General features: G+C 26.7%; 4 protein-coding genes across 9 annotated transcripts in view; 1 reads left to right on the top strand and 3 right to left on the bottom strand.

Moving 5' to 3' along the window:
• AGO2 (Argonaute 2) overlaps nucleotides 1-5,038 on the bottom strand; it is a 29,058-nt gene extending 24,020 nt beyond the window's left edge. For 2 of the 5 annotated variants that reach the window (XM_089219169.1, XM_089219170.1), the window contains exons 1-3: nucleotides 4,497-5,038; nucleotides 4,404-4,433; nucleotides 711-770 (exon numbers count right to left, since the gene is read on the bottom strand). In XM_089219169.1, the coding sequence (XP_089075295.1) occupies nucleotides 711-770; nucleotides 4,404-4,433; nucleotides 4,497-4,530 (124 nt within the window). In that variant the 5' untranslated portion in view covers nucleotides 4,531-5,038. Of the gene's footprint in view, nucleotides 1-710; nucleotides 771-1,483; nucleotides 1,503-4,403; nucleotides 4,434-4,496 lie in introns of those variants that run through there. The other 3 variants (XM_089219168.1, XM_089219171.1, XM_089219167.1) reach the window with 2 other exon arrangements.
• A 2,108-nt stretch (nucleotides 5,039-7,146) lies between these two features.
• On the top strand, nucleotides 7,147-8,788 carry LOC107167695 (RNA-binding protein 8A-like). Its single transcript, XM_015516860.2, has 5 exons — nucleotides 7,147-7,375; nucleotides 7,904-8,050; nucleotides 8,113-8,249; nucleotides 8,312-8,436; nucleotides 8,519-8,788. Exons 1-5 carry the CDS (start codon nucleotides 7,324-7,326, stop codon nucleotides 8,553-8,555), a joined length of 498 nt encoding a protein of 165 aa, XP_015372346.2. The 5' UTR covers nucleotides 7,147-7,323; the 3' UTR covers nucleotides 8,556-8,788.
• A 381-nt stretch (nucleotides 8,789-9,169) lies between these two features.
• LOC107167694 (folate transporter 1-like) lies at nucleotides 9,170-19,980 on the bottom strand. Of its 2 annotated transcripts, XM_015516859.2 has the most exons (9): nucleotides 19,612-19,980; nucleotides 18,750-18,920; nucleotides 18,421-18,637; nucleotides 15,690-15,826; nucleotides 14,627-14,770; nucleotides 14,475-14,568; nucleotides 14,188-14,380; nucleotides 9,946-10,087; nucleotides 9,170-9,483 (listed from the first exon to the last, which is right to left on the bottom strand). In XM_015516859.2, the coding sequence occupies exons 1-9, from the start codon at nucleotides 19,729-19,731 to the stop codon at nucleotides 9,406-9,408; spliced, it is 1,296 nt and encodes a 431-aa protein (XP_015372345.1). In that variant the 5' UTR covers nucleotides 19,732-19,980; the 3' UTR covers nucleotides 9,170-9,405. The 2 variants fall into 2 exon arrangements, with proteins under 2 accessions (XP_015372345.1, XP_089075298.1); XM_089219172.1 differs by lacking the exon at nucleotides 19,612-19,980 and having other exon boundaries at nucleotides 18,421-18,695; nucleotides 18,750-18,888.
• Nucleotides 19,981-20,131: 151 nt separating this feature from the next.
• Nucleotides 20,132-25,881, bottom strand: mst (misato mitochondrial distribution and morphology regulator). Its single transcript, XM_015516846.2, has 8 exons — nucleotides 25,467-25,881; nucleotides 25,307-25,390; nucleotides 22,158-22,371; nucleotides 21,754-22,007; nucleotides 21,248-21,532; nucleotides 20,853-21,163; nucleotides 20,523-20,737; nucleotides 20,132-20,439 (listed from the first exon to the last, which is right to left on the bottom strand). Exons 1-8 carry the CDS (start codon nucleotides 25,545-25,547, stop codon nucleotides 20,231-20,233), a joined length of 1,653 nt encoding a protein of 550 aa, XP_015372332.1. The 5' UTR covers nucleotides 25,548-25,881; the 3' UTR covers nucleotides 20,132-20,230.
• Nucleotides 25,882-26,211: the final 330 nt, after the last annotated feature.

The following is a 26,211-nucleotide window of genomic DNA, read 5'->3' as shown; positions in this document are numbered from 1 at the left end:
AATTTGGGTCCAGTATTATCAGGTAAAAACAACATCAGCAAATATGATCAATCCAATTATGTGCTAAAAATAGGTGTAACCATTAAAAAGAATACATACTGTATTGCACATCAAGTGTTAAAAATTTGAATACTTTACAAAATGTGTATTTCAATACCCAACAAAACTAGTTTTAATACTAGTTTATCCGGCTAAAATATTTACTGTTATCTGAAATTGTGATCATGCATTAAAATAAGATGATTAAATAAATATTAAGCCAAATAATAGAAAAGTAATCACAAGTGCATAAGGGAGTACAGGCAGTATACTCAAAAGACTGTGACTATTTAATGAGGATTTTGAATAATTTGACCGAGCAAAATTAAAATTGTAATTTCTACATTAATATTAAGTTTAAATATCAATTTGAAGAGAATACTTTTTAGATAACTAAGAACATTTAATTCTAATAAAATTTTATCAAACAAAGAAACTAAATAGTTTTACAAAAATGATTTAACAATATCTTGAAAACTATAAATTTAGTATTAAAACTTAAGACTTTCATATTAACCTGGATATTATAATTACAATATGGAATATAGAAATATCATTTAAATTTATGTCTCCAAATATATATACAGTATAAAAAAATAAAAATTACAATACTTAAAAATGTTTACACATAAATCTTATGAATGATAAATTACAACAATTAAATAAACTACCTGAATTCGATGGTCTTTGAGTTCGTCCAACATTAATATTTGAATTATCTTTTTGCGTACCTTTTAAAATAAAGAATGCACAAAATGAATATATTATAATTATGTTCATTTTTTAAAATATAAAAACAAAGCCTATCAACAAATAAATATAATAGGTAGGAGGGTAGGTATACAGGTGTCCGGCGAGGATTTACCCATAGTGATATCTCACAAAATAATGGAGATATCAAAATTCTGGTTTTATAATAATACTCACAGGGATAAGAACTACAATTTTTTCATTTTTTCATTTATTTTAATGTCTTAATACCTATAAAAGTTAAAAAATATATTTTTTTATTTAATTATTTCCAAAAATTGACTATAACCATTTTGTAGTTAATTTTTCTGAAAATATTGATGTTTCAAAATTTTATTTTCATTAATTTCTCGATATTTAATATTTTTTCTAGTTTTGAAGAAATTAAATTTGATTACAACTAGGCACATTGAAAATGTTCAGAGATTGCCTGTTCACGAGAATGCCTGCAGTGGGTTAGTTACATGTTTGGTTTGATAGCACAATAATGTTAAATAATTTGCAATATTATTTCTTGAAAATAAAAAATTAAAAAATTAAAAATCAGGAAATTAATAAAAATAAAAAATTATGAAGTCAATATTTTCAGATAAATAAACTACAAAATGGTTATAGTCAATTTTTTGGAAATAATTAAATAAATAAATATATTTTTTACCAAAACATTAAAATATCAAATAATTGTATACCTTACCCATATGATTCTTATAAAAAAATCAGAATTTCAATATCTCCATTATTTCAAGAGATATCGCAATGGGAAAATCCTCGCGGGACAACCTATATATTTTCAGAACGCCTTCAAAGTTAAACTACCTAAAATGGGAATTTATTAAAAACAAAATATGTAATGTATTGTTAAATTATCGAGGTAGATTAAATAAATTGTAATATGGATTATAAGAGTAATAGATTAGGCAGTTAATATGTGATAACGATAAGTAAAATCCTTAATTCTTGAACTAATAAACTCAATTAAGCTTAAAGATTTTTTCATACCAATGATATTTAATTAATATAATCTACCTAAAATTAATTATTTCCAATACTGTTTATTTTTAAATTAATTAATATGGAAAGTAGGAAAAATAATTTTGATGATCTGTCAACCCATGATTCAATAGATAGGTATGATCACATCAGTACTAGTTCTCGTTCATTCTAGCGCACCACGCCTACTGTAGTTCTCGTTATTTCATTTGCCGTTATAATTTTGGCGCCAATATTTTATAATATGAAATTATTACAAGATATCACTACGATACTACAATGTTTACATCTTATTAATTCAATTTGACAATTTCTTTGCTAATATTAATTAATTTAATTGACTTATTAATTTAATACAAACATTGAAACATGTCGGTTTGCTGCTTTTTAAATTGCCTCAGTGGAAGTAAAAAGGTCAAGTGGAATACTGTCGAACAATTTGATAATATGGATAGCCAATGAGAAGCCGAGAGCTGAGTAATAGACTGAGTCTGAAGGGGAATGTGCGTATCAGTAAAGATGTGATCATACCTATCTATTTAGTCATGTGTCAACCTATATTACTAAGAATGTTTTATGACATACATTTTAATTATAATGGTATTAAAGTCATTGAGTGTATAAAATATAAAAATATATTGATATGTGTTGAAAGTTTCAAGTATCATAAACTTTTTTTTAAATTACAACAAAATGACTAAAATTATTTTTCTTCATTTAAACATCCAATTTAGCCCAAATTTGAGCTTAAATGTTCAATTACAAAAAACAGTTTATACATTTTTTTGAACAGTATGAATTAGCTGAGATATTTATAACATTATATCAAAATGTTAGTCAATATTATACCTAATTGTTGAGCTGTAATAGTTAAACTGAAAGCTAATAAAGAAAAAAAATTTAATCCATAACAATAAAAATGTAACATTTAATTAGAAAATTATTGACAATTGTACTTTAAATGCTAATAAAAAAGTTTTACCTACATATATTTAATATTTAAAATACCAAATAGCTAAAAATTATAACAAAAAATTATGGAGAAACACGGGTTATTTTTTATTGTTTTAACCATAAAAAATTTATTTCATTAACATATTTTATAAAAAGTGGGCAAGTAGGTATCACTCTGCTGTATAGTAGAGATGGAGAGTAGGTCACTATAATGTATGTGTTAAACTTGCATGCAATGACAGGTATTATTGTATAAGAAAAACGATTCTGAACGGAGATGATTTGTCAGTCTAGGATATATTATATCACCTATATTTAAATTATAGCGTATTTTTTTTTTTTTTATTTAAGTAATTAATTTTTAAGAATGATTTCAGCCCAGTTTATTTTTACAGTTATTTGGAATAAAATTATGGAGAACCAAGTGTTGGGTTTTTAAATCTTACGTATAAATCAAAACAATTTTATGAATTTTCAATTCCATAATTCTATGCAAATTTTGGCGATTTTGACATGTTTCGTAAGCATTTGAACTTAAAATGCTTAAAAAAAAAAATTGTGATTAATTTTTTTTACTACGATAATTAAAACTTATCATAAACCTTGTATTGAATTTAAAAAGGTTTTGGACAACCAATTTTTTTTATAGGCATTTGAATAACATGGAATTATTTTCTATTGGTACATTATAAAATGTTTGAAATATATTACTCTTTTTGAGCTTTTTATGGGCATGAGACATTTTTGTATATTATTTCAAATATTGTTGATAATTAAGTTTTTGTTTTGTCAAAAACCTTTAAAAATTAATACAAAGTTCTAGATAAGTTTTTCTAAGAGTAATGAAAAAAAATGAGCATAAATCCAAAAAAAATATATGAGTGACTGAAGTTAGAATATTGATACTAAAAGTTTGCTGGAATATTGCATACAATATTTATCAGCATTAACAGTTCATAAAAATGATTTGATACAAAAGCACGTTTTTTTCTTCTATGATTTAAATTCAAACATGGACAATTACCTCGATTTGCATTCCGACAGTTCTAAAATTGTTCACATAATTTACAAAGGATTGATCTAAGTACTTCAAACATCAAATAAACTTGATATGAGCTAACAGACCACTTACTTTAATTTTAAATGAATAGCGATAAAGCATTAAATTCAAATTTAAAAAATCCATTACAGTGACCCACTCAACACCTACTTTACAACAGTGCAATACCCACTTGTCCACCATTTTATTGCAAATGTTTATTTGTTATCAGAAATTTATAATGAAAATTATTAAGCCAATCGCACACAATTTGTGTTCTCTTCAAATAAATATTCATCAATTGTTGTACTCTATATGTATGAGTCGTATGGAATACATTTTAATCATAGAGTATAATGATTATTTTTACTCAGTCACTTGTGGCTTCAGATTGGTTGACAACAAAAAGTCATAGGAATTTAACAGAATACATACATAGTTGTGTATAAATGACATGATCGTAAGTTCAAAATATATAGGTGATTACTCAATTATCATGCTCACAGAGTAAATGGGTCATGTGTGCCCAGATTTACAGACATTTTGTTGATCATAATTAATGAATCAATGAGTCATTCAAATTTATACTTTAGAATAAATATATATCAAGTAATTGTAATTTGTTTTTTACCTTTTTTTTGATTTTTTTTTCCTGGGGCACCTGAAAAGCAAAATTATACAAAATTATGCAATACTTGAAAAATAATATATTTGTTTATAATACCAGGAGTTCCAGTATTTGGTTGATCAGGATTCATTATAACACTCGAACGAATACAAGTGAACACTGCACTGTACCGAAATCAAAGTCTAAAAAACGGTGTACAAGGAGCGTCGGATCGATGAATAAAACAAGAACGGTATTATTACAGATTATATAATCTGTGGTATTATGTTAAAATCACAAACCGATACTATGTGTCAGTGTAACGTAAACAAAAAAGCAGCTCAATACGTCTTCTTACGGTGCTTTGAATAAGATGATAAAATTCAAGTGACTTCGCTCAGAGTATACTCAGTATACCTTTCTATTAACAGAAAATGAGAAAAACAACTCTAAATCTAAAATTTTAATATTCAATGCCGATGTACTGATTAAGACGTACGCATTGACCAATTATTGACGTCTAATGATACTTTCAGACTTCAGTTTGAACTTTGGAAACTCTGAAAACTGAAAAGACAGTGTAACACAAATGACGTGCTCGACATCACAATTTCTCTACTGCGTAAATGCGTATTGCGTATGCGTATAGCACTCTATTGGGTAATGCGTACAAAAAAATAAAAATTCCAATAGTAGCCAGTTGAGTAGGTTACACAGATAACCATTGATATGGAATGATTGATGGTGATTGGAAGTTGGAAGTGCAGACAGTGTAGACCATGGATAAAAATGTTAAACGTTATTTAGTTGTAGGCTGTGGCATGACAATGCAATTTTCACTTTCCAGCATAGCCAACATTTTTCTTTGCCGATCCATGAGACCATGAATACACGTCACCAATTAATGCCTAATGGTGATACTAATAATAATATTTTATTTTATTATTATAATAATATTTTTTGATAACATAAGTTATAAGCTTAAGAAAGTACATTTATTTTTTATTTTTTCATTAAATTACTAAAAATTACTGGTTTGTGCTATCAAAAAAACAACGACGCTATGACACAGATAAAATTCTTACCTATGCGTTGTGAAATTTTGAAAATTCCATTATAAATATTGAGGGAGAAAAGTTGTCCCGCGCTAAACCTATTTTGCTATGTTATACATTTGTAAGACGGAGACAACACATACGGGTGTGGCGTCCTCTTAATATAATAACACTTGGACATATATATTATATATATAACGAATTTTCTAATTTTAGATTAAGAGGACGGTACGCCCAAGGTTAATTAATTAATTTAAATATTATAATATAATAATAATAATAATATAAATATTTATATTAACCTTGGTTATGCCCTACACGGCCTACACCCGCATGTGATGTCTCCGTCTTACAAATGTAAAAGTTTAAAAAATTTAACAAATAAATATTAATACAAAATTACTATTAATAAAATTAAAATAATTATAACCGTTGAACATATTTTCCCACTCCACTGTGAACTCATGGAATTCAACCATATGAGCCATGAGAGGGCCGCTAAATGTACGTATGTTAATATGTTATGTTATATTAAGTTAAGACTTAAGTTAATGAACTATCAATGTTAGTGATAGCCGTCCCCAGAAGGTGATGCAAGTTACTGACTAAATTTACTACCTAAATACATAGTATTTTTTTTAGGACGGAAATTTCCGAATTCCGTCCCGTGGGTGGTCCGTTATACATACAGGTGGCGCATCCTCAAGTATATGTGTTACATTTATAGTCATAAGCCGTAGACCGTAACTTGACACCGGTTTGTGTGTTAGGTTTTGTCTAAGTTTTTACCAACGTATTTCAAAAAATCTAAAAAATTATTATTTTTATTTTTATTTCACTTCACTAAAAATAATTAGACATGGGTAAGGCTGTTTGTCGGATTTTTAAATATTACACCTTAGAATAGTTACTAACATAATTATAGGACGGATTTGGACATGTTGAATCGTCCCCGGAACGAAATGCAGACTTCAGTTTTGGAACCATAGGGGGTCAGGGACGGATTTCCGAATTCGGTACCAGCCCAAATAACATGCAGTCATCAATCATCATAATATCTTTTTTTATTCTTTTCCCTTCACTTCTCTACTAATAATCTTACACAAAATTACGGCTCCATTGTCGATTTTACTGGTATAAACCCAAACTGATTTTCTGATATTGATGTTTTATTTGTTATTCTCTTCTCTACAATCTTTTCCCAAATCTTCATATTATGACTGACTCATAAGCTTTATTCTTCTATAATTCCTACATTCTTCTATGTCTCCTTTTCCTTTAAATAATATTTTCTGGCATTTTCCCATATATTAAGACCTTATTAAAAAGACCTTTCAACCATCCAATTCCTTTATCCCCTAAAATTTTACTGTAAGCATGAAACCGTATATTAAGGTATGTTCTTGTTATGTGATTTGTTATTATTTCTATTTTAAGAGTTCTTGAAAATAAGTCAGATGGATCCCAAGAGCTATCACATTCTTGAACATAGTAGAGGACGTTGCTAATGCATTTTGAAAATAAACCATAATTTTCAAATCCACGTTTTTGGCGCCAAAATAAATTTATTTATCATCAATATTAAACAGGCGTGATAAGACCCATTGGCCTCTTTTTAAATGGCGGATGGTAACTTCAAGTCTTATCAAAGTAAAGTTAGAAATCTATAGTTGGTAATCAACACAAAATCGTGGTAATCACCATCTTTAATCATTAAACAACTATCATAATTCACAGGCTCACAGCATTAGCGAGTAACGTTTGTAAATTGTAATTTATATTTTGTTTTTGTTTGACGTAGGAAACTAATGACTTTACGAAAACACGCTAAATTGAAGTAAAATATTTAAGTGAAATTTATTAGTTGTGGGTACGTACTACGTTTTATAATGGCTGACGTTTTAGACTTAAACGCTGAAGACTTTGTGGAAGAAGATGACGGTAATATTGTAATAAAAACTTTGAGGAAATGATGTATTAATGTTCAATAATATTCATAAGTCCATAGCGTTTACAGTATAACCATTGAACAATTGTTCTTAAATCTAGCTTTTCCTAAATCGGTCCGTTTCATATTATTTATCTGAAGCTTATGATTTAAACATAAGAGTATAGCTTATGTAATTAGTTCATCTAATTACTTTTACAAATGTCCAGGTATTTTTTTTCAGTGTTAATCCAAACTGATTCTAAATACAATCTTATTTTTATCAATATATTTCTATAAAAAGTATTAAATTATTATACACAACTAAACTTTGATCAAAGTATTTTTTAAGGATATCGGTTATGATATAATTATTTAAAATGTTTAATGATAGTGTTACCATTACCTTATTTATAATACACCAATACCTCTAAAGTTATCTATCCCAATTGGGCAACTATACTCCTGTTTATAAACTATATTTGAACTAATTTCTATAGGTAGTTTAAAAATTAAAATGCGACTAAAATTATTATTTTTAGAGGGAGTTTCTAAGCTTAAAGAAAAAGCTAGAAGAAGAAAAGGACGTGGTTTTGAAGAAAAATCTAAAAGAGATAATATCAAAGATGAAGCCATGGAATTTGATTCTGTCGATCAAGCTGATGATGATGGACCTGGACCACAAAGATGTAATTTTACACAAATTATAAATTATTGATTTGTTATTAATATTATTCAAATTCCTTCACAGCTGTTGAAGGCTGGATATTGTTTATTTCTTCTTTACATGAAGAAGCCCAAGAAGATGATTTGCATGATAAATTTGCAGAGTTTGGAAAAATTAAAAACTTGCATTTAAATTTGGACCGTAGAACTGGTTTTTTAAAAGTAATTTCTAAATAAAATTATTAAGCTTATAGTTCATCAATACTTAAATTTCCTTTTTGAAGGGTTATGCTTTAGTCGAATATGAATCGTATAAAGAAGCGTTTCGAGCACGTGAAGGACTGAATAATACAGATATTTTGGGACAACAAATTAGTGTAGATTGGTGCTTTGTAAAAGGACCAAAAAGGTATTTTAGTTTTGAGTTTAATATTATTGGCATAAGTAAGAAATATTTTCTTTTCTCTGATTAATATTAATTTATTTTTCAGGATAAAGAAACCAAGACGCCGAATGACTGATTATTAAAGTATTAAAATTTCAGATATATGAACAAAATTTCAATATAACTAAGTTCTATTTTCATAACTATTCTCTATTAACAGTAATATTTTAAGTATTAAAATTAAAAAATACATTTTCTAAAGTCAAAAGTTAAAACATTTCAATTACTAATTTTAAGACACTCTGAAGGTTAATTTTTTCTTTTGTTCCTAATATTATGTTTATAAAATACTAAATAAATAAATCAACTATAGCCATGTGCCTTGGTTTTATTCAATAAAATAAATTTACATCCCTAAAATTAAAGCTAACTACATAAGATTGGCTCGATTGTACTCAAATTTGTTATGTTATGCTTAGGTTTGAATGTTTGAAAGATAAACAAATTGAATGCACTGAAATTGTTATTTAATTAATGTTAGAATTTCTATATATTTATATGATATTACCTAGGTAATACAGATAAAAGTCAATTACACAACTACACACGCAGACAAGCTTGTATATTAAAATAAAATAAATATTAAATACTATACTAAAACAGTTAATGACGTACCAAAAACCATTTTGAATAAAACTCAGTTTACTTATAATAAGTATGCTTGCTTAAAATATTTTTCAATGAATTTTATACAAAATTCAAAAGACGATTCTTTTATTCAACAAAAAAATACATAATTCTCAACAAAATCATTTTTAAAATGGTATAATTATCATGTATTATGGCCATTTCATGCAATTGTGTTATGTGAGCAAATTAGTTATGTAGGAATCACTGTCTTTAGTTCATACAAGCATCATTCTTATTCTTTATAAATATATAAACCTTGTCTTTGGTTAAAGCATTCTTCAATGGTTCACAGTATTCATGAATTTATTTTTTCCATTTTCTAACAGCCGTGACAAATAGTAATGCAGACATCAAAGTAAACATCAGAGAAACAGTTAATATCTAAAAAAAAAGACATAATAATAAAATGCTTTATAGTTTCAATTGGTATGACAAATAATATTATACATTGAGAACTCTGTACAGTATTTAAGATTTATCCAATTATATAAATAGTTGTCAGTAGATTGATAGCCTTCAATGAAGACTGATTACTTTATAAATCCTTTAATTGAAACAAAATAACACAACATTTAAATTTAAATCAATACCTTTAATATAATCCATCCTTTTTTCCATATTTTATAATTAAGTTTGATAGTATATGTTTTTTTTGCATGTAACTGTTTTTATGTGCTTAAATACACAGTGCATTTTTTAATTAGATTATATTTTCAGTAAAAAATTGTTGAAAAAACAATGGTACCTAGGTTTTTAACCTAAACACTAAATACTTAGTATAAAATGCTCACAATGTATCCCTATTGACCTATTCTCAAGGTATTATTGTATAAAATGACTTACCTGATTTTTTGTCCCTATAACAAAAACAAGGCCTTGGATAAATAGTAATGTAAATATTGATATTATCAATAATGACATGAACAAATTAAAACCAAATATTAGTCCATAACTGTCGGGTTTTATGTGCTTTGCAACCTCAGAGCTAAAATAATAATCATACAAGTAGATTAAAAACTATGTGTTTTATGTGTCCTTAACTCTTAACCCCCGTCACATAATTTTAACAAAATTTTTTAAGAGATTTTAAAATAAAATATTTATCCAACCTATCGCCAAACGATGGAAGTCTTTGGAAAACAACCAAGCAAATACTTCAACACAATCTCTCCAATAAGAAAAACTGATAGCAGTTTTCCTCAATCTGGCCTTGAGAAAGCTAAATTATTTAAAAATCATCTCTATGAAATCTCCCAACGCCACCCAGACATAATTGTACCTGAAAACGTAAATACTGTCCAAACGTTCCTCGACTCACCACTCCCACTTATCCTTCTAGAGAAACACTCCACACCAAATGACGTCAAATTCACGATTCAAAAATACCAACTCAAAAAATATCCATCTTTTGATTTTATCACAGCTGAAGTGGTCAAATGTTTACCAAAACGTGCTATTATTCTCATTCGATCGCAATCTCACTTGGGCACACTATATTACAACTTAACAGTTGCAGCTGAATTCCCGGCTACGCAGTATGCATGCTTTAAACACTTCTCATTAATAATAAACAAACAAATTTAAACACTAAACTACTAATGTACAAATCCCTACTCAAATCTATAAGGGCCTACGGTATACAACTATGGAGTAATGCTAAAATCTCTAATCTTAAAAAAATCCAAACGTTTCAAAATATTGCTTTAAGAAAAATTACTAACTCTCCCTGGTACATATCAAATCACACGCTTCATATCGATTTCTGTCTAAAAACCGTCCAAGAAGAAGCAAAATACTTCTATAAGCGTTTTCATGATCGTCTCATAATCCACACAAATCCATTAATTTGTGAATTAGCATCAAACAAAATACATGGTAATCCTACCGACGGCTAAAAAGAAAATAGTGCTGTGATTTCCTAAACAACTAAAAATTGAATGGTTAAAAATTAGTTAACATTTAAAAAAAAAAAGTCAATAGGAAATGTCACTACTGAGTGGCTTCTTCCAAAACTCATTCATGTCATTGTAAATTAGCTCATATTCTTATTGTGCCTTTGGATACAGATTGTATATTTCTTATAAAAATAATAATAATATACTTTGGTATATTCTATTTAATAGGTATATTCTGTTCAGCTAGAGAATACGCCAATTTTAAACATCCCCATGCAAATAGGTAGGTACATAATACTCTGCCATCAAAACAAGTTTCACTAAGGAAGTGTAGTATGGGAACACGTAAAAGAACCGATTTTCGTTGTTTGTCTTCTTTCGCCAAACAAACCAAATATAGTAGTATATTTAAGGTACTTGTCATCTGAGAGCTGAGGGGCTAAGTACTTTGTGTTTGTTAAAATATTACCTACATATTTAAAAAAAAATTAATAACATTAAAGCAATTGACGGGGATTAACATGTTTGGACACCGACAGTATATATATTATAAATGTAAAGAGTGTGCAAGTTATCAGTTTTTACTTTATTAAAACATTCTTAAAGATGTACGGTAGTTATTGATTTAAAAAATTGATCCGATAAACATGTTATTATATTATAGCCATATAGGACATTTAATCAATGTTACAAACCTAACTAACATAACCAATTTAAATTGTATAGGTATTTAGATTTTTATGATGAGAGTTAATAGAACATAAAACACTAATAACTAATAACTCATTGACAGTCACAAATGATTATAATCAATAATGTTTTATGATATTATAATATGTAGGTTTATCTATTACCTACCTAGTTTCTTTAGTCCATAAAAATCTTAAATAATAATTATAATATTATGAACAATATAAACTGATAACTCTTAAAAAGTTTGACAATTTTTGTAATAATATAAAGTACATAACCACTAATTAAATAAGTACCTAACATTTTAGATCATGGACAGTGAACATTAAATTATTTTATTTAATTCCCTACTATACATGAAAAATTAATAAATATATAAATTATCCAAATTATGATTAAAAAAAAAAAAAAAACTGTTGAATAAATGACTATGCAAGGGCCGTGATGTATAATTTATTACTTTGTTACTAAATGTGTATAGCTAAGGCCTAGTTAAAGTAAATAGGTACTTAAAGTTATATTTACATTCAATATAATTAACACCTCTAAAAAACGTGATAAATGTTAAACAGGACAGGTACAAATATTAATAATTTGTTAAATAGTAATAAAATAATAAATTATAATACCTTTAAACTTAATAGTCTAACAATTATCAAGTCCAAAGAAACAATATTGTCAATATATACTTTTATAGTATATTACACCGGCAACATTGATCGATGATAACTTTGTCAACAACATTTACGAAGGACGGATAATTTTTTGGTTGTTACAATGTTACTATTAACTAGGTATAGATAGTATTATTACCTTCATATAACTAAAGAGTATTGAGTTATTGAGTAAACACTGAGTTAGTAACTAATCATATAGTACCTAGATTCGCTATAAGACGTTTAAAGTTCATATGAATCAGCGGCGTAGCCAGGGGGGGCTGCAGCCCCCCCCCCCCCGAAATGTTAATAAAATTTTAAAATGATTTCAGTGGTCTACAATATTCACTCAAAAAGTCTTAAATTGTATTTTACTAATTTTAAATTGTCATCTTTATTTTGTTAGTTTTCTATAGCTTCAACCGTGCTAATGGTATTTAATGCTTCGCTGTGTAAAAAATTGATCAGCCCCCCCCCCCCCCCCCCCCGAAAAAAATCCTGGCTACGCCGCTGATATGAATACATAATTTACTATTAAAACAAGAATATAAGTAAGTATGTTTTTTTTAAATAAAATCGTAAATAATAAATAATTTAAATTAATAAGTATAGTAATAGTAATAAAATATATATTTAAGCATTTAACCACCTAATTATTGCGAAATGTGTCATAAAAATTATCCAATAGGCTATAATATTATGTTATATTATATAGCAAGGGTGGTCAACATGAATACGTCCAAGACCATGAGCCACATAGATAAATACAATGGTATATCAAGAGCCAAAACCTATTTCTAAAAAAATAGATAATAAAATTAAGACGTAAATGCAAAATTAATCGTGAGAGTTTATCATAAGTAACCTATACTTATCTAATCTATACCTAAGAGTTTTAAATACTAGAAAATACTGGGCATTAAAGATCATACTTATTTTTTAGATTATTTTGTAGCACTTAAGAGGACGTTTTACTCGTATGTGTTGTCTCCGGCCTCCACCTTACATTTGCGTAACATACCAAATTTTACGCTCAGATCACGTTTAGCTCCGTGAGTTTAAAATGTAAAGCGAATTGACCACTTATAAAATTTACAGGTGACATTATTATCGAAAGCTTCTCATAGGATTTTAATTTTAAAACGAGTTATGAGTATTTTAAGATATACAAACAATTTACATTTTTAATACTCATAACTCGCTTTAAAATTAAAATATAATAAAAATCCTATGAGAAGCTTTCGATAATAAAGTTACCTTTAATTTTTATAAGTGGTAAATTCGCTATAAACTTTAAACTCGCGGAGCTAAACGTGATCCACTGAGCGTAAAATTGTCTATGTTATTACGCCTTGTAAGACGTGACAACACATTCGGTATAACGTTCTCATAAGGAGTGTCCTGTACTCCTGTATAGACTGCGGAGATACAAACTTCTATGTTTCATGAAAGGTCTTCCCTTAATTACAAAAGTATGTAGGTAGAAGATAATTTTCAAAAAAATTATCCGCTATAAATGCTATAAATGCTAAAAACAAAAATTTATATAGACCTGTCTTAAACATATTTCAAAATTCTGAAAATCAGAATTTTAATAAATTTATTTTTTAATAAATTTATTATTAAATAAAAAAGAGGTGAACATTCTTGGCGAATCACCTTGTGAATAAAACTGAAATTCGATAAATGGTTAATACAACAGATTGTATTAACTGTTTATCATGCTAACATTAAGTATAGGTAAGTAACGATTAAATATTAAATAGGCATATGACTTTCTAAAATTTAAATACGTTTGTACTTGCACATTCCTGAAAATTACCAGTAATATAGTGTCATACGTAGTGATAGTTAACAATATTTGGTAACAAGTACCAAACATAATGTATAATAGGTATAATATCCATAATGAATTGCAACAATATATTATGAATAGTAATAAAGCCAAAACAAAGGTTCCAACTGTAAATATAACATCACCAAATTTTTTCCAATCATAGTTCAAGTGACCAACTGCATATGCACCCGCGGCACCTATTATACAATCTTCAGTTACCTATTGCTTATTTTGATTATAATTATTTTAACATAATATACAAATTTAAATGAGATAACATAGTTACGATACCACAAAGAGTGTGTATAGATTCAACGGCGCCATTCATTAGTTCTTTTTTATTATTGTTCACGTCTTCCCATAAAACTTGAATATACGTTGCTACCTAATAAGAAAAAAAATATTCAGTAAAAAGAATTGTAATTATAGTACAACACACTTACTATGATGTGACCAACAACAGCAATTATCCACCAAAAACATTTTTTCACTACATAAGTATTTTTATATGCCGATTGAAAGTCATCAGAAATCATCTTCTTGACTTCTTTAATTTTAGAAACTTTTGAAGTTATAGGACCATCATTCTATAAATTCATTGCGTTTTAGATTGTAACGTGTTTGATTATAGTATTTATTAGTATCTTTGCAAATTTGTCATATTATACTCATATAAATTATATTATTATACATGTATGTGTATTGTATGTTTAAAATGTAATTGGAATTTATTCCGTAATAAACAGTATTATTATTATTAATATACTCGTATATCATGCGGATGCGGTATAACGTTGGTACTTATTAGTTATTATGTCTAATTAGCTATTACTTATTGTTTTTACCTATCGGGTGCCTAGAAGAATAGGTGATTTAAGTAAAGGAAAACATTATTTATACCAAAAAATATTTGAAAGTAGGTACATACCTAGATACCTAAGTTTGAGAGTCTGCCAAACCAGCGCATTTCTCCTTATTCCCAAAAATAATAAATAACGTTACAACATAGTATAATGTATATATTATACACATTTATATCATTTAATTATGGTATAACAAATTTTCAAACTTTATAATGATAGGCATGAAAAAATAACGAAATAAATTTAGATTGAAACAGTTATTACATAAATATGCAACTGTTGCAGCGGGTTTTAATAATATCGCAGATACTAAATATTAATTTTGCACTTTTTATAGCAATTTAAAAAATCATGCAATTTGTTTTTTCGTGTTAGACTAAGGCGATTAAGTTAGGAATCGTATAGTCAGGGGCGTATTTAAGGGAGGCGCACATGGGGCCCGTGCCTCCCCCATTTGCCGTATTTTATACTTATTTTTATTATATGAGAAATTTTACAACTCTACGCCCCATGTACGCACATTTGAACTTTTTGCTTGTGGGCCCCCCCTTAAGACATTTATAAATACGCCCCTGCGTATAGTTCATGATGACTCTTACTACATGATTTTGTAGGTACAAGAACTTTATTCTAAATGACTTACAGACACATTATCATCAATGGTAACCTCATTAGATTGATGTCGTTTATTGTTTACTGATAATTCCTTATTTCTATGAAAGTATAAACTGTGTTCTACATTAGGCAGGACTAACGACCATAATGTTACAAATGAAGTACCTATACAAACCAAATAAAAATCAAGGTTATTAAAATTATATTTTGATATTTGGCCTAATGGCTAAGAAATGCAAAAATAAAGGACAATTTATTGAAAAAAAATGTAAGGTTATTGCTAATATTATTTATTAATTTTATTGGTAATACTATTCATAAAATACATCGTATTAACAACTGTATTAACCGTTTTAGTCTTAAATGTAAGTATGAGTAGGTATCCGTATCCGCATGTACAGAAGATACCAAATTTATTTAAAAAATTAAAGAATGCCAATTATGAATTTATTATATGCCGCCGTCGTGTCGTAGGTTTAATGTTATTGACTATTGAGTAAAGGGTAGTAAAAAAAACCCATGATACGATTAATAGTTAGGAATAGGCGTATTAAAAAGGTTCCTATTAATTACCTTATTTAAATACTTCCAAAGAAATCAGTATAAATTTAACTGTTATATTTAATTGTTATAAAAATGATTTTGAAAACAATAATGAAATAAAAATTATGTGTACTAAAAAAAACTGATAAAACCATTCTGAGTCGAGCTCAGTTCACTTAAAAATTGTTTGTTATTATTCGAAGCAAAGTAAGTGTTAATAGTTTATAGGTAGCTTAATGATAACAATATTTATGCATTAGGCACACTTTAAGCCTATATCATTAGTAGGTACCTATCTATTTTTAATGAAAGTTTAAATCAAATAAAAGTGTAAAAACATTTTAAATCTTTAGGCGTCATTAAATCATCTCTAAACACGAAATCGTATTGACTTTATTTTTAAAAAGTTCGTTTTGTTATTATTTACATAAAAAAACGCAAATTAAATATAAAAATCAGATTATTTGTTAAGCAAAAATTGTTAAAGATAGAGTTACAGTCCATAAATGCTTGTGGTGATTTACATAATAATATTCATTTAATTTGTTAAGGCAAACAATTTATCGTTATTTTTATATTTTGTAGTTCAAAATTTCAAAATAATGTGCAATTTCTTCCATATTATATTTTATTTGTCAAAAAATAGAATGTTTATGTTATTTTTTACCTGTATTATACAAAAGTATATATTAGGGTAATCGAAAAATTACAAGGCATAGATTCACAAATTTTCAACAAAAAAAAATTCAATTTTTAATGTGAACTTCTATGAACTGAGTGGCTTAATTGATGGATAATTTTAAAAATTAACACAATATTAAATCAAAGGTGCAGTACTTTGTACTATTGTAATAATGTTATAACGTACTAATTCTATTATTCTATCTTATAGACCTAGTGATTTTCAGTGATAATTTCGTTTAGCTGTTTTGGTCTGAATAATTTTTTTACAACCAATTAGTTGTTATTTGTTTCAGTTCCGGTATAAGATAGTAGATAGTATAGATACCACGCATCCTATCGTCGTAGGTAAATAACATTATAAAATTATAATCATATTACATATTAATTTATATTTGATTGTTATTATTATTATTATTATTATTTATAAATTCGTGGCTGACTAGGTAATATAATCACATATATGCTACATGCATACATTTTTTAAACATAATATAATATAGGGTAAAAGGCAATTTTTTATAAAATATCAATTTTTAAAATAATATTCCAATATTAATTTTATTTCTATTATATTTTATATATAAAATATGCTGGGGATTTTTTTCCGCAATTCAGCGTAGGTACCTACTATTTACATATTTATGTACTTTTATTCCTATGAAAGTATATTAAGTACATAGGTAATTAACAACAGCTAACGAGTAAATTTTTTCAAAGAACGTGGGTACCTGGTTTTAAAGAAGCTAAATAATCAGGAATATTCTTATTAACTTTCATCCTCAATAGTTTTTTTTTTTTTTTTTAAGGAAAATTGGCTTCATATGCTGATTTGGTGTGGAAGTCTTGCACAATAAGTTATGAGAACGTTATTACAAACTCTATAGACGAATGGCGAACAAATACGAATCTGCTCATTCCCCTCGATTTCGTTTTTAATTTTTTAATTTTACCGCCCTCTGGAGCAATAGTGGACCATGCATCATTCGTAAATAGTTCTGACCTCTGGACTGATTTCTGCCACGTAAAAGTCACCTTATATATATATATATATATATATATATATATATATATATATATATGGTGTTAAGTATACCTTAATAAATCACAGAGAAATAGAATAAGAAAACTATAGTTTTCTAGGTACTAAATTTAGTTCATATACCTACATAGTTTAATTACCCCACGTAAATTGTTTTTCTATTGCATTTTAAGAATACGTGATCTGTACTCGAATTATCGACTATAACTCCACCAACATATTATTATATGTTTATCAAACTATACCTATGAATATGGCCAACAAGAAAATAATATAAATTCATATTTATTATTTTAGTGTTAATTAAAATATATTTTATATTTTGTATAGATTGCTACTCTAAAAATAATTGCCAAGCTATAATGAACTTATCGAAAGTTTAGTAATAAAAAAATGTCAGTTTTTTTTTTATCTTATTGACCATCCAATTTAAGTAAACAGTTCTAATAACGTAAGATAGTATTAATACAGGTATTTATTTTATGAGACATACTAAATATACTGATGTATAGTAGATAAACTTCGCTCAATAAGTGTGTTGAAACAACAGCTTGCGCAATTAATCCAGATAGGAATCTGCCGAATAACATAGATGCTTTCACCAGACTGGTGATTTTTTGATAATATTGTCTGTCGTCGACCTTGGCATACAAATACGTAGTGAACGCAACTTCTGATGAATAAAAAAATCCAAAGAACATTTGTTCCATCTGCGATGGTATTTTAATTGAAAAATTATTATTCATTGTTCTTAGTATTGGTTAGCACCTATAGAGGTATATTATGTTATAAGCTCTATACACGAGACGTTTAGACGCTTACTTGAACTCTGAATAAACTCGGTGTTCCTAGTAGTAATGCATATGTAAAAATTCCAGCAATCCCGTCAGCAATTATCAACGGTTTGTAACGGAAATAATCTGTAACCAAGAATATTACAACAGCTAATACTAGACACGAGTAAGTCCCCACTGCGTATATTTCTTCGTTAATCTGTATCAAAATTACGATAAAATGCGGATTAATATTTTTAAGTAAATATCTAATGAGAATATTATATCATAATGATATTAAGTTTAGATTTCAAGTGGCGGTAGGGTTACGCGTAATCTTCGTCAGGAACAATTAAATTCAGGGTAATATTTGTGAGGAATTTATGCGAAGATTGATGGGACAATTAATATTATCTGGAAAATACTTATCTATAAAATCAATTTCGAGAGAGTTTATTTTCGGAAAATATATTTTGAAGCGAATTTTTTCTCAGGAATTGTAAATTTTTGAAAGTACTAATAAGGATGATATAGAGTAATATCTGGAAAAATAATACACACGAATTCAAAACCAGGAAAATCATTACGCTGGAAAAATTATACAGGAAAATATTATCACTATAAATTACATTTACATGCCTAGTTATACTAAACTATAAATTTAGTAATTCCTAATGATTGCTTTTATAATAGTTAATTTTTTATATTCCAACAATCGATATCTAAAAATATACTAAATATAAGCAGGTTACCTTATACCTGTAATTAATTTGCATTTTAGTCGAATTAGTTATATTTTTACTTGTAAAAGTTTAAAATATGGTAATTAAATATTTATTAGACTTATAATCTCGAAATGTTTACAACAAGACTTTCAAGATAAAAATAAGATTAAAATTTAAAGTAAATACCTGGTCTGATGTGAAATTCATACTTTTGAGGTATGACGTAAAAAATGGCTCAATTGGGCGTATTTCTCTAACCATAGCAAATACACAAACAAACAAAGACACAGTTTTCCAATTTTCCATGATTTAAAAATTGTTAAAAAATATATTAAATAAAACCGTTGAAGGGTATATGCATTAAAAAAAACAATATAAAGACCATCTATTTAATGTTGGAATCAATTATAGAATGTTGAATTTGGTAACTGTTTTAACAAATTGATCATTTGAACTTATTTGTAATACAGTACATTTCCAACTAATGCAAACGATAATACACGACAAATATAATATGTTTATTTTATATTGTCCATACGCGCGCGCACACGCGACACGCACTAACACACAAATCATAATATGAACGTGAATCGCCTTGAGAAACTTAAGACATACTTTGTTGTATACGTAATAGTTCGATTAGCACATAATAAATAATATTTATGTATACATATAGTAAATACACACAAATATAATAATAATATCGTTTATAGATGTAAAAACGTAATTATTTATTTTAAATATTAATAGGTATTTTAACATATTATTATTATAATTTTCAGGAAAACTGATTAACTCGTTTAAGTTAAAAACAGTCGTTAATTAAATAATTATCACTCAAAACAAAAAGATTTTCGAGAGTTTCTTTATAATCCATAACATCAATCTCACAGTTAAACATGTGACTCAATTTTGAACCCTTTACTTTGCTAGAATCATTCTTCAAAGCTATAAACATATCTCTCATCGAATTACTGTTATGTAAACCACTTATAGCTGTACTTTTCGCGACCACTAATTTGAAAATTAATAAAATACAAAATATTAATTTTGACAATGTTTTTTTTGGTTTCATCATAAAAAAATTCTATAGTTACCAGAAGTAGATGATCTAGATGATAATTCAACAAATCCATGCTGGTTAATAGATTGAGAAAATATATTAGGGAACGGTGCTATAGTCTCTAATGATGAGTCAAATGAATGAACTTCTGTCATTCGCACGTGATCACAAAAAGATATAAATAATTTAAGCAAATCACTGGGTGATGTACAATGATGAGATGGATTTTTTGAATCTCTAATGAGATTACTGAAATTAAAATATATATATATATATATAGATAGATATAATAATAGCAATTATTTAATAACCATATTAATACACAGTTTAATATAACAGAACTTGATAATCATTAAATACTAACTTTGAGTATAGCATGTTTTCAGTTATGCCTCTTAAAACAATTGTTTGGGCCACAGACATTTCTGTAGTACACTGAGGTGAAATGGGTTTCCATAATGGTAATTTTGCATTTTGTAAGTAATCGAGTAAATTTGACTTTGATTCAAATCCAAGAGGGAGTTGTATTGAAGCCGACACAGCCTTTCGCCCCAAAGGGGTCAACCTAGTACACATATTTTGCATACTATCGTTATCTAAACGACTTCTATAACCTAATGTAAATGTGTCTATAGCTGATGCTAAAATAGCACTGGAATGATAATCTAAATTGTTCTAAAATTTAAATTGTAAATAAATCAAACAAATAAAAGAAAAATTATTAAATGTGTGTATAAATTTATTTTTGTTATGTTATACTTTGTAAGATAAGTAATCCAATTGAAGGTGATTTTTGCTCTTTATCCATCCACCAGATGATGTAGTTAATGGTACAAACATATTTGAATGTTCGAATAGTGAAGAAAATAATAATGAGGTGTTAACTGCTTGTAACTCAGAATTTTCATCTTCAAGAATATAATTATCTGACATTACAGGCATAGCAATAATATTTTTATTAGAATACTCATCTTTTAAGTATTCTAGTGCCTTACAAGCTAAACCACCAAAACCATTCAACGAATCCATTGAAATATGGAATCCCTAATTCATAAATATATAAATAAACTTATAATATTATTTTAAAAAAATAGATGAAAAAACAATTTTTGCAATTAAAACAAATAATTAGAAATCATTATTAGCTACTATTATGACAATAATTGCTGCATAATATGGCTAGTGTCTATATAATAAATAAAAGCTACAGTGTATTACTTTTAAAAATTAATTGTAAGGCATTGTCCATAATCTAATGTAGGTACCTGTAAATAATCACATTCTTCTGCATACAATCTTAAATTATCAGTCCAAGTTTCTTTCATTTTATATGAATTCCATAATTCAAGTCCTTGAGCATAGTTATTAAACACATTATTTGAATCATTGTGTTTATACTCATCAATAGATGTGATAGTTCTTGGATGGAAACGAGCTTTCAAAAAATCAGACCAAATTTTAACATCATTATCTAAATTATATACTTTTTCGGCTATATTTATTTTCTCACTACCATCATCTGAAATATTGTATACAAAATATTTGTTATTTTATTTTTCACATGAATTAAGGTATTAAAATTTCATTCAATTTAAGAACAACAATAGAAACCACCTGATATATAAATATCAATTATACTAAAAATTAAAAATAACTATCATAAACTTACTTATAAATAGTTCTTGTTTCACTAAGTCAGAAAAAAATTCATTACTAGGAATTTTTTCTTCTTCAATAGTTTCAATTTTAGTTGAAAGATTTAATATTTCTTCATCTATATTGCTACAATTTAGATCATATAAGCCTTTATGCACATCTGGCAATTGGTAAAAACTGTTCTTAAGATCAACACACAGCATACGAGGAGTATAGGTTACCTCACCCTATTTTATAATTTCAACAAACAATTATTATATTAAATTTAAGAACTTTTTATAACAACATTTTTTCTCAAATCTCTATTATTTAATAGATATTAATTTGATTTAAGAATAATTTAATAAAATATGTTAGTAACTAAGTACAATTTTGTGTTATTCATTAGGTATTTTACAACTTCAACTTTTGTTTAATATGTACAGTAGAACCTTGATTATCCGAACTTCCGTTATACAAACCCTCTATTATCCGAACTATAATTAGCGTATCCGAACGTTCTGTTATCCGAACATGAAAAGTAAGAGTACGCCAAAAGGACCAACATCTGCTGAAGCATTTGCTGCATTTGAAACTGGTCTTCAGTGGTTTGAAAAACAGGCCGAATGTTGTCCAACACAATTACTTCTCCTTAAACGTTTGTGAGACTTGGCTGCAGTAAATACGTTGCAGCTCATCGTCAAATTAAAATTGATTATTACATAAAAATGTGTGTATGTAATTCTAATAAAATATTAATAACAAATAATAAATATTTAATTATAAAAACAATAAATAATTAATACATATGTAATTTTCTAAAATTTTTTTTTAAATTTCCAATATCCGAACTTTTGCGTATCCGAACTAGGTACGGTCCCAATCAGTTCGGATAATCGAGGTTCTACTGTAATATTATATTATAATAGACTACACATTACTTAAGTAATCTACCTAATTGAAAAAATAAATAAACATATTTTTTTGATAAACAAATCTTAGTCCTAAAGACTAATTCATAATTTTATAATCACATAAAGTTGCTTTTGTGTATTTGAGATATAAATAGGTTAAGCGAGTATAAATGCAATAACTATTATATTTTAATATTTACAAGCATACATTTTTATTTTATTTTTTTAATGTTGTTAAACATAATCATTATGAAAAATAAATTTTGGTTAGGTATCCCAGATTCTAGTAAATAATTAATTAATTATATTAAATTGGAACAGTATGAAATCGCTTAATTTTTCAGTTACAATTTTTTAAAACTAAATATCAATACCCTTTCATCAATTGATAAGTAATAATTTAATTAACCCTTTCAGACCCGACTTTTTTAAAATAAAATAAAAAATTCTTTTTTTTCGTCATATTTATATTTATAGCCTTGAAATCAATTTTGCCAAGTTTCGAAATTTTAGCATTTTTTTTTGCGAAGTTTTAAGTCGGTACACTATAGTGTACCTTGGGTCTTCGTGGAGTCAATATTTATTATTTTTTTTTTTTAATATTAACAAACAAATTTAGTAAAACAAATCAAATCAAATTTATTTTTAAAACCTTTAAAACATATAAAATTATACAGTCTTCTTCTGCGCTTTTTTAACAATACAAATAGTTCAACAAATCGTAAAATTACAGTATTTTTTTGTAAAATAATAATAATTATAATAACCTTTATTAAATATAACAATAAAAATAGTTCACCAAATCATAAAATTACAGTCTCTTTTGTATAATAATAACCTTTATAAATATTTAATTATATATATATACATTATACATATAGGTATAGAATAGAATAATACTAACCATAGAATAATATTAGGTACTCTATGTCTATCATGCGTTATACACACAATCGGAATAATTATTATTATCGTCATGCAAAATAGCAAAATCGAATTAGCGCGTCGAACGAACCGCTAACGTGATACGAAGACCCAGGGTACACTATAGTGTACCCATATGTTTTCGAATATAAAATAAAAACGATTCATTTCAAAGACGTTATATAAATTAGACAACATTCGTTACTATCTCTTCTCACGGGGAAAAAAAAGCCGGAGATCAACAATGCGATCTAACGGAGTAAAAATCAACTGTAATTTTAAAATCTATTATAAATTTTTCAATTCGGGATTTTTTTCGATTTGTGATTATTAAATAAGTAGAATCACATATACATCATTCTTATCATTTTTATTCAAATGTACGTGTTTTTTTCACGTAGTAACAATTATCATTAAACTGAAAAACCAAATAGTTCATTTATAATAATTTACTGAATTTTGAGTACACTATAGTGTACTCTGGGTCTGAAAGGGTTAAAGAATATAATATATCATTTCATTTATCATAGGCATAAAGTAGTAGGAACATATTTAAATTTTTAAGATTATTTGATTAAATTAAATTAATTATTTAGTTGGCTTTTTCTTAATATCTACTTTATTATTTTAATTTTTAACTTATATAAATACAATATATATACATATGTGTATAGTAGAGTTGATTTCCTAATTTAAAGTCATGTAGGTAGCTATAAAAATAAAATAAATAATAATAAAAGTCATATCATTAAAAATATTATCAACCAATTGATTAATCCATTTTAGTTAGTTAAAAACTATAACATTAGTTTAAAACTAAATCATAAATTAATACAAATATTGCTTTTCTGGGAACACGATAAAAAGATGATATTTAATTGAGGATTATTGATTTTTTTTTTATTTAGAACTCAGAATTTTTCCAAGTATAGCTGGCAATATAAAATTACAAATTTACAGTATACATCTGTAACTGATAATAATACAACTTAATATGTTAAAAGTTTAGAACTGTAGATTTAATGTATTTTATTAATTACTAAGAAAACATTTTTATCATAATTATTTATTAATTATTACTCTAAAAAAATACAGTGCTGACTTCAAAGAAATTACGCTGAAGTCCAATAAATATATTACAGTTGTATATACTAATTATAATATTTAATTTTTTTAGTATTTTTTAGTTATTACTTGTTACTATATTAAGTACCTAAATTTTTTATACTTCTAACTTTGAATGAAATTATTTGGATTTTATTATTTTTCTTAAGAATATAGTATTAACTGTCAATAAATTCTAAGAGTAAAAAATATTAAGATAAATTGTTTAATTTTTACCAACCTTTAAATTCACACCTTCCCTATATAAAACATCATGACATATTTCCAGTGACTTATTGTTTTCTTCATAAGTAAAACTTGCCTCCTATAAAATATTATTATTTTAATATTTAATAATTTAATTTAACCATTAATAGTATGCAAATGTAGAGAAAAGAAACCTGTAAATTCCAGAAGTGCGTGCCAATAAAATTAGAATAATGACCGAACTGCAATGTTATAATTTCACGAGTTGAATTCATTTTAAAAAAAATTAATAAATTGCTTAATATTGAACAAATATTCAATTTGATATATTATTTGTAGACGGCTAGTTTGTAATTTGTTTTGTTACAATATCAACATGAGACTATTGTACAAGTATAGCTTGAGATTTAAAATTTCAAAAAATATGATTTGTATCTTGTTCATTTAGCATCATTAGAAATAATATAATATACTGTATTACTCATAACTGTATGTAGTGTAAGTGTAGATATTATTTTATGATCATAGTTGTGGGCTTGTGGCCGTTGTGACTTGTGTCTTGTCGCTTGTGGGTACTGGGCGCTCTGCACAGTGCAGTGCACATGGCACTTATCAAAAATAATCAGTACTTACTCTATGATATCACCACGGACTCGGTGTTTACATCATAAGTTGCGCTATCTATTAGTATAAATATATAATATAGCCTAAGCAGCTATGTCATATTGTCATTTTCGCCATAATCTACAATTCATAGACCCATGAATTGTACAATTGAAAATTGAACTGTATACAGTTCAGTCGTTCAGTGTATTATACTGTATTTAGTTTTTTCATTTTTACAAGCATTATAAAATCTGTATCATTTGATACAATAAGAAATAAAAATATAGGCTAAAAGTAACAAATATGAAATAATACCTACCTATAACATTACTA

The sequence above is a fragment of the Diuraphis noxia genome, unplaced genomic scaffold (genome assembly GCF_037042655.1).
Source record: "Diuraphis noxia isolate RWA-SAM2 unplaced genomic scaffold, SU_Dnox_SAM2 contig0002, whole genome shotgun sequence".
Taxonomy (NCBI): domain Eukaryota; kingdom Metazoa; phylum Arthropoda; class Insecta; order Hemiptera; family Aphididae; genus Diuraphis; species Diuraphis noxia.
Note: the sequence above shows the minus strand (reverse complement) of the source record. Positions and strands in the feature narration are given on the sequence as shown.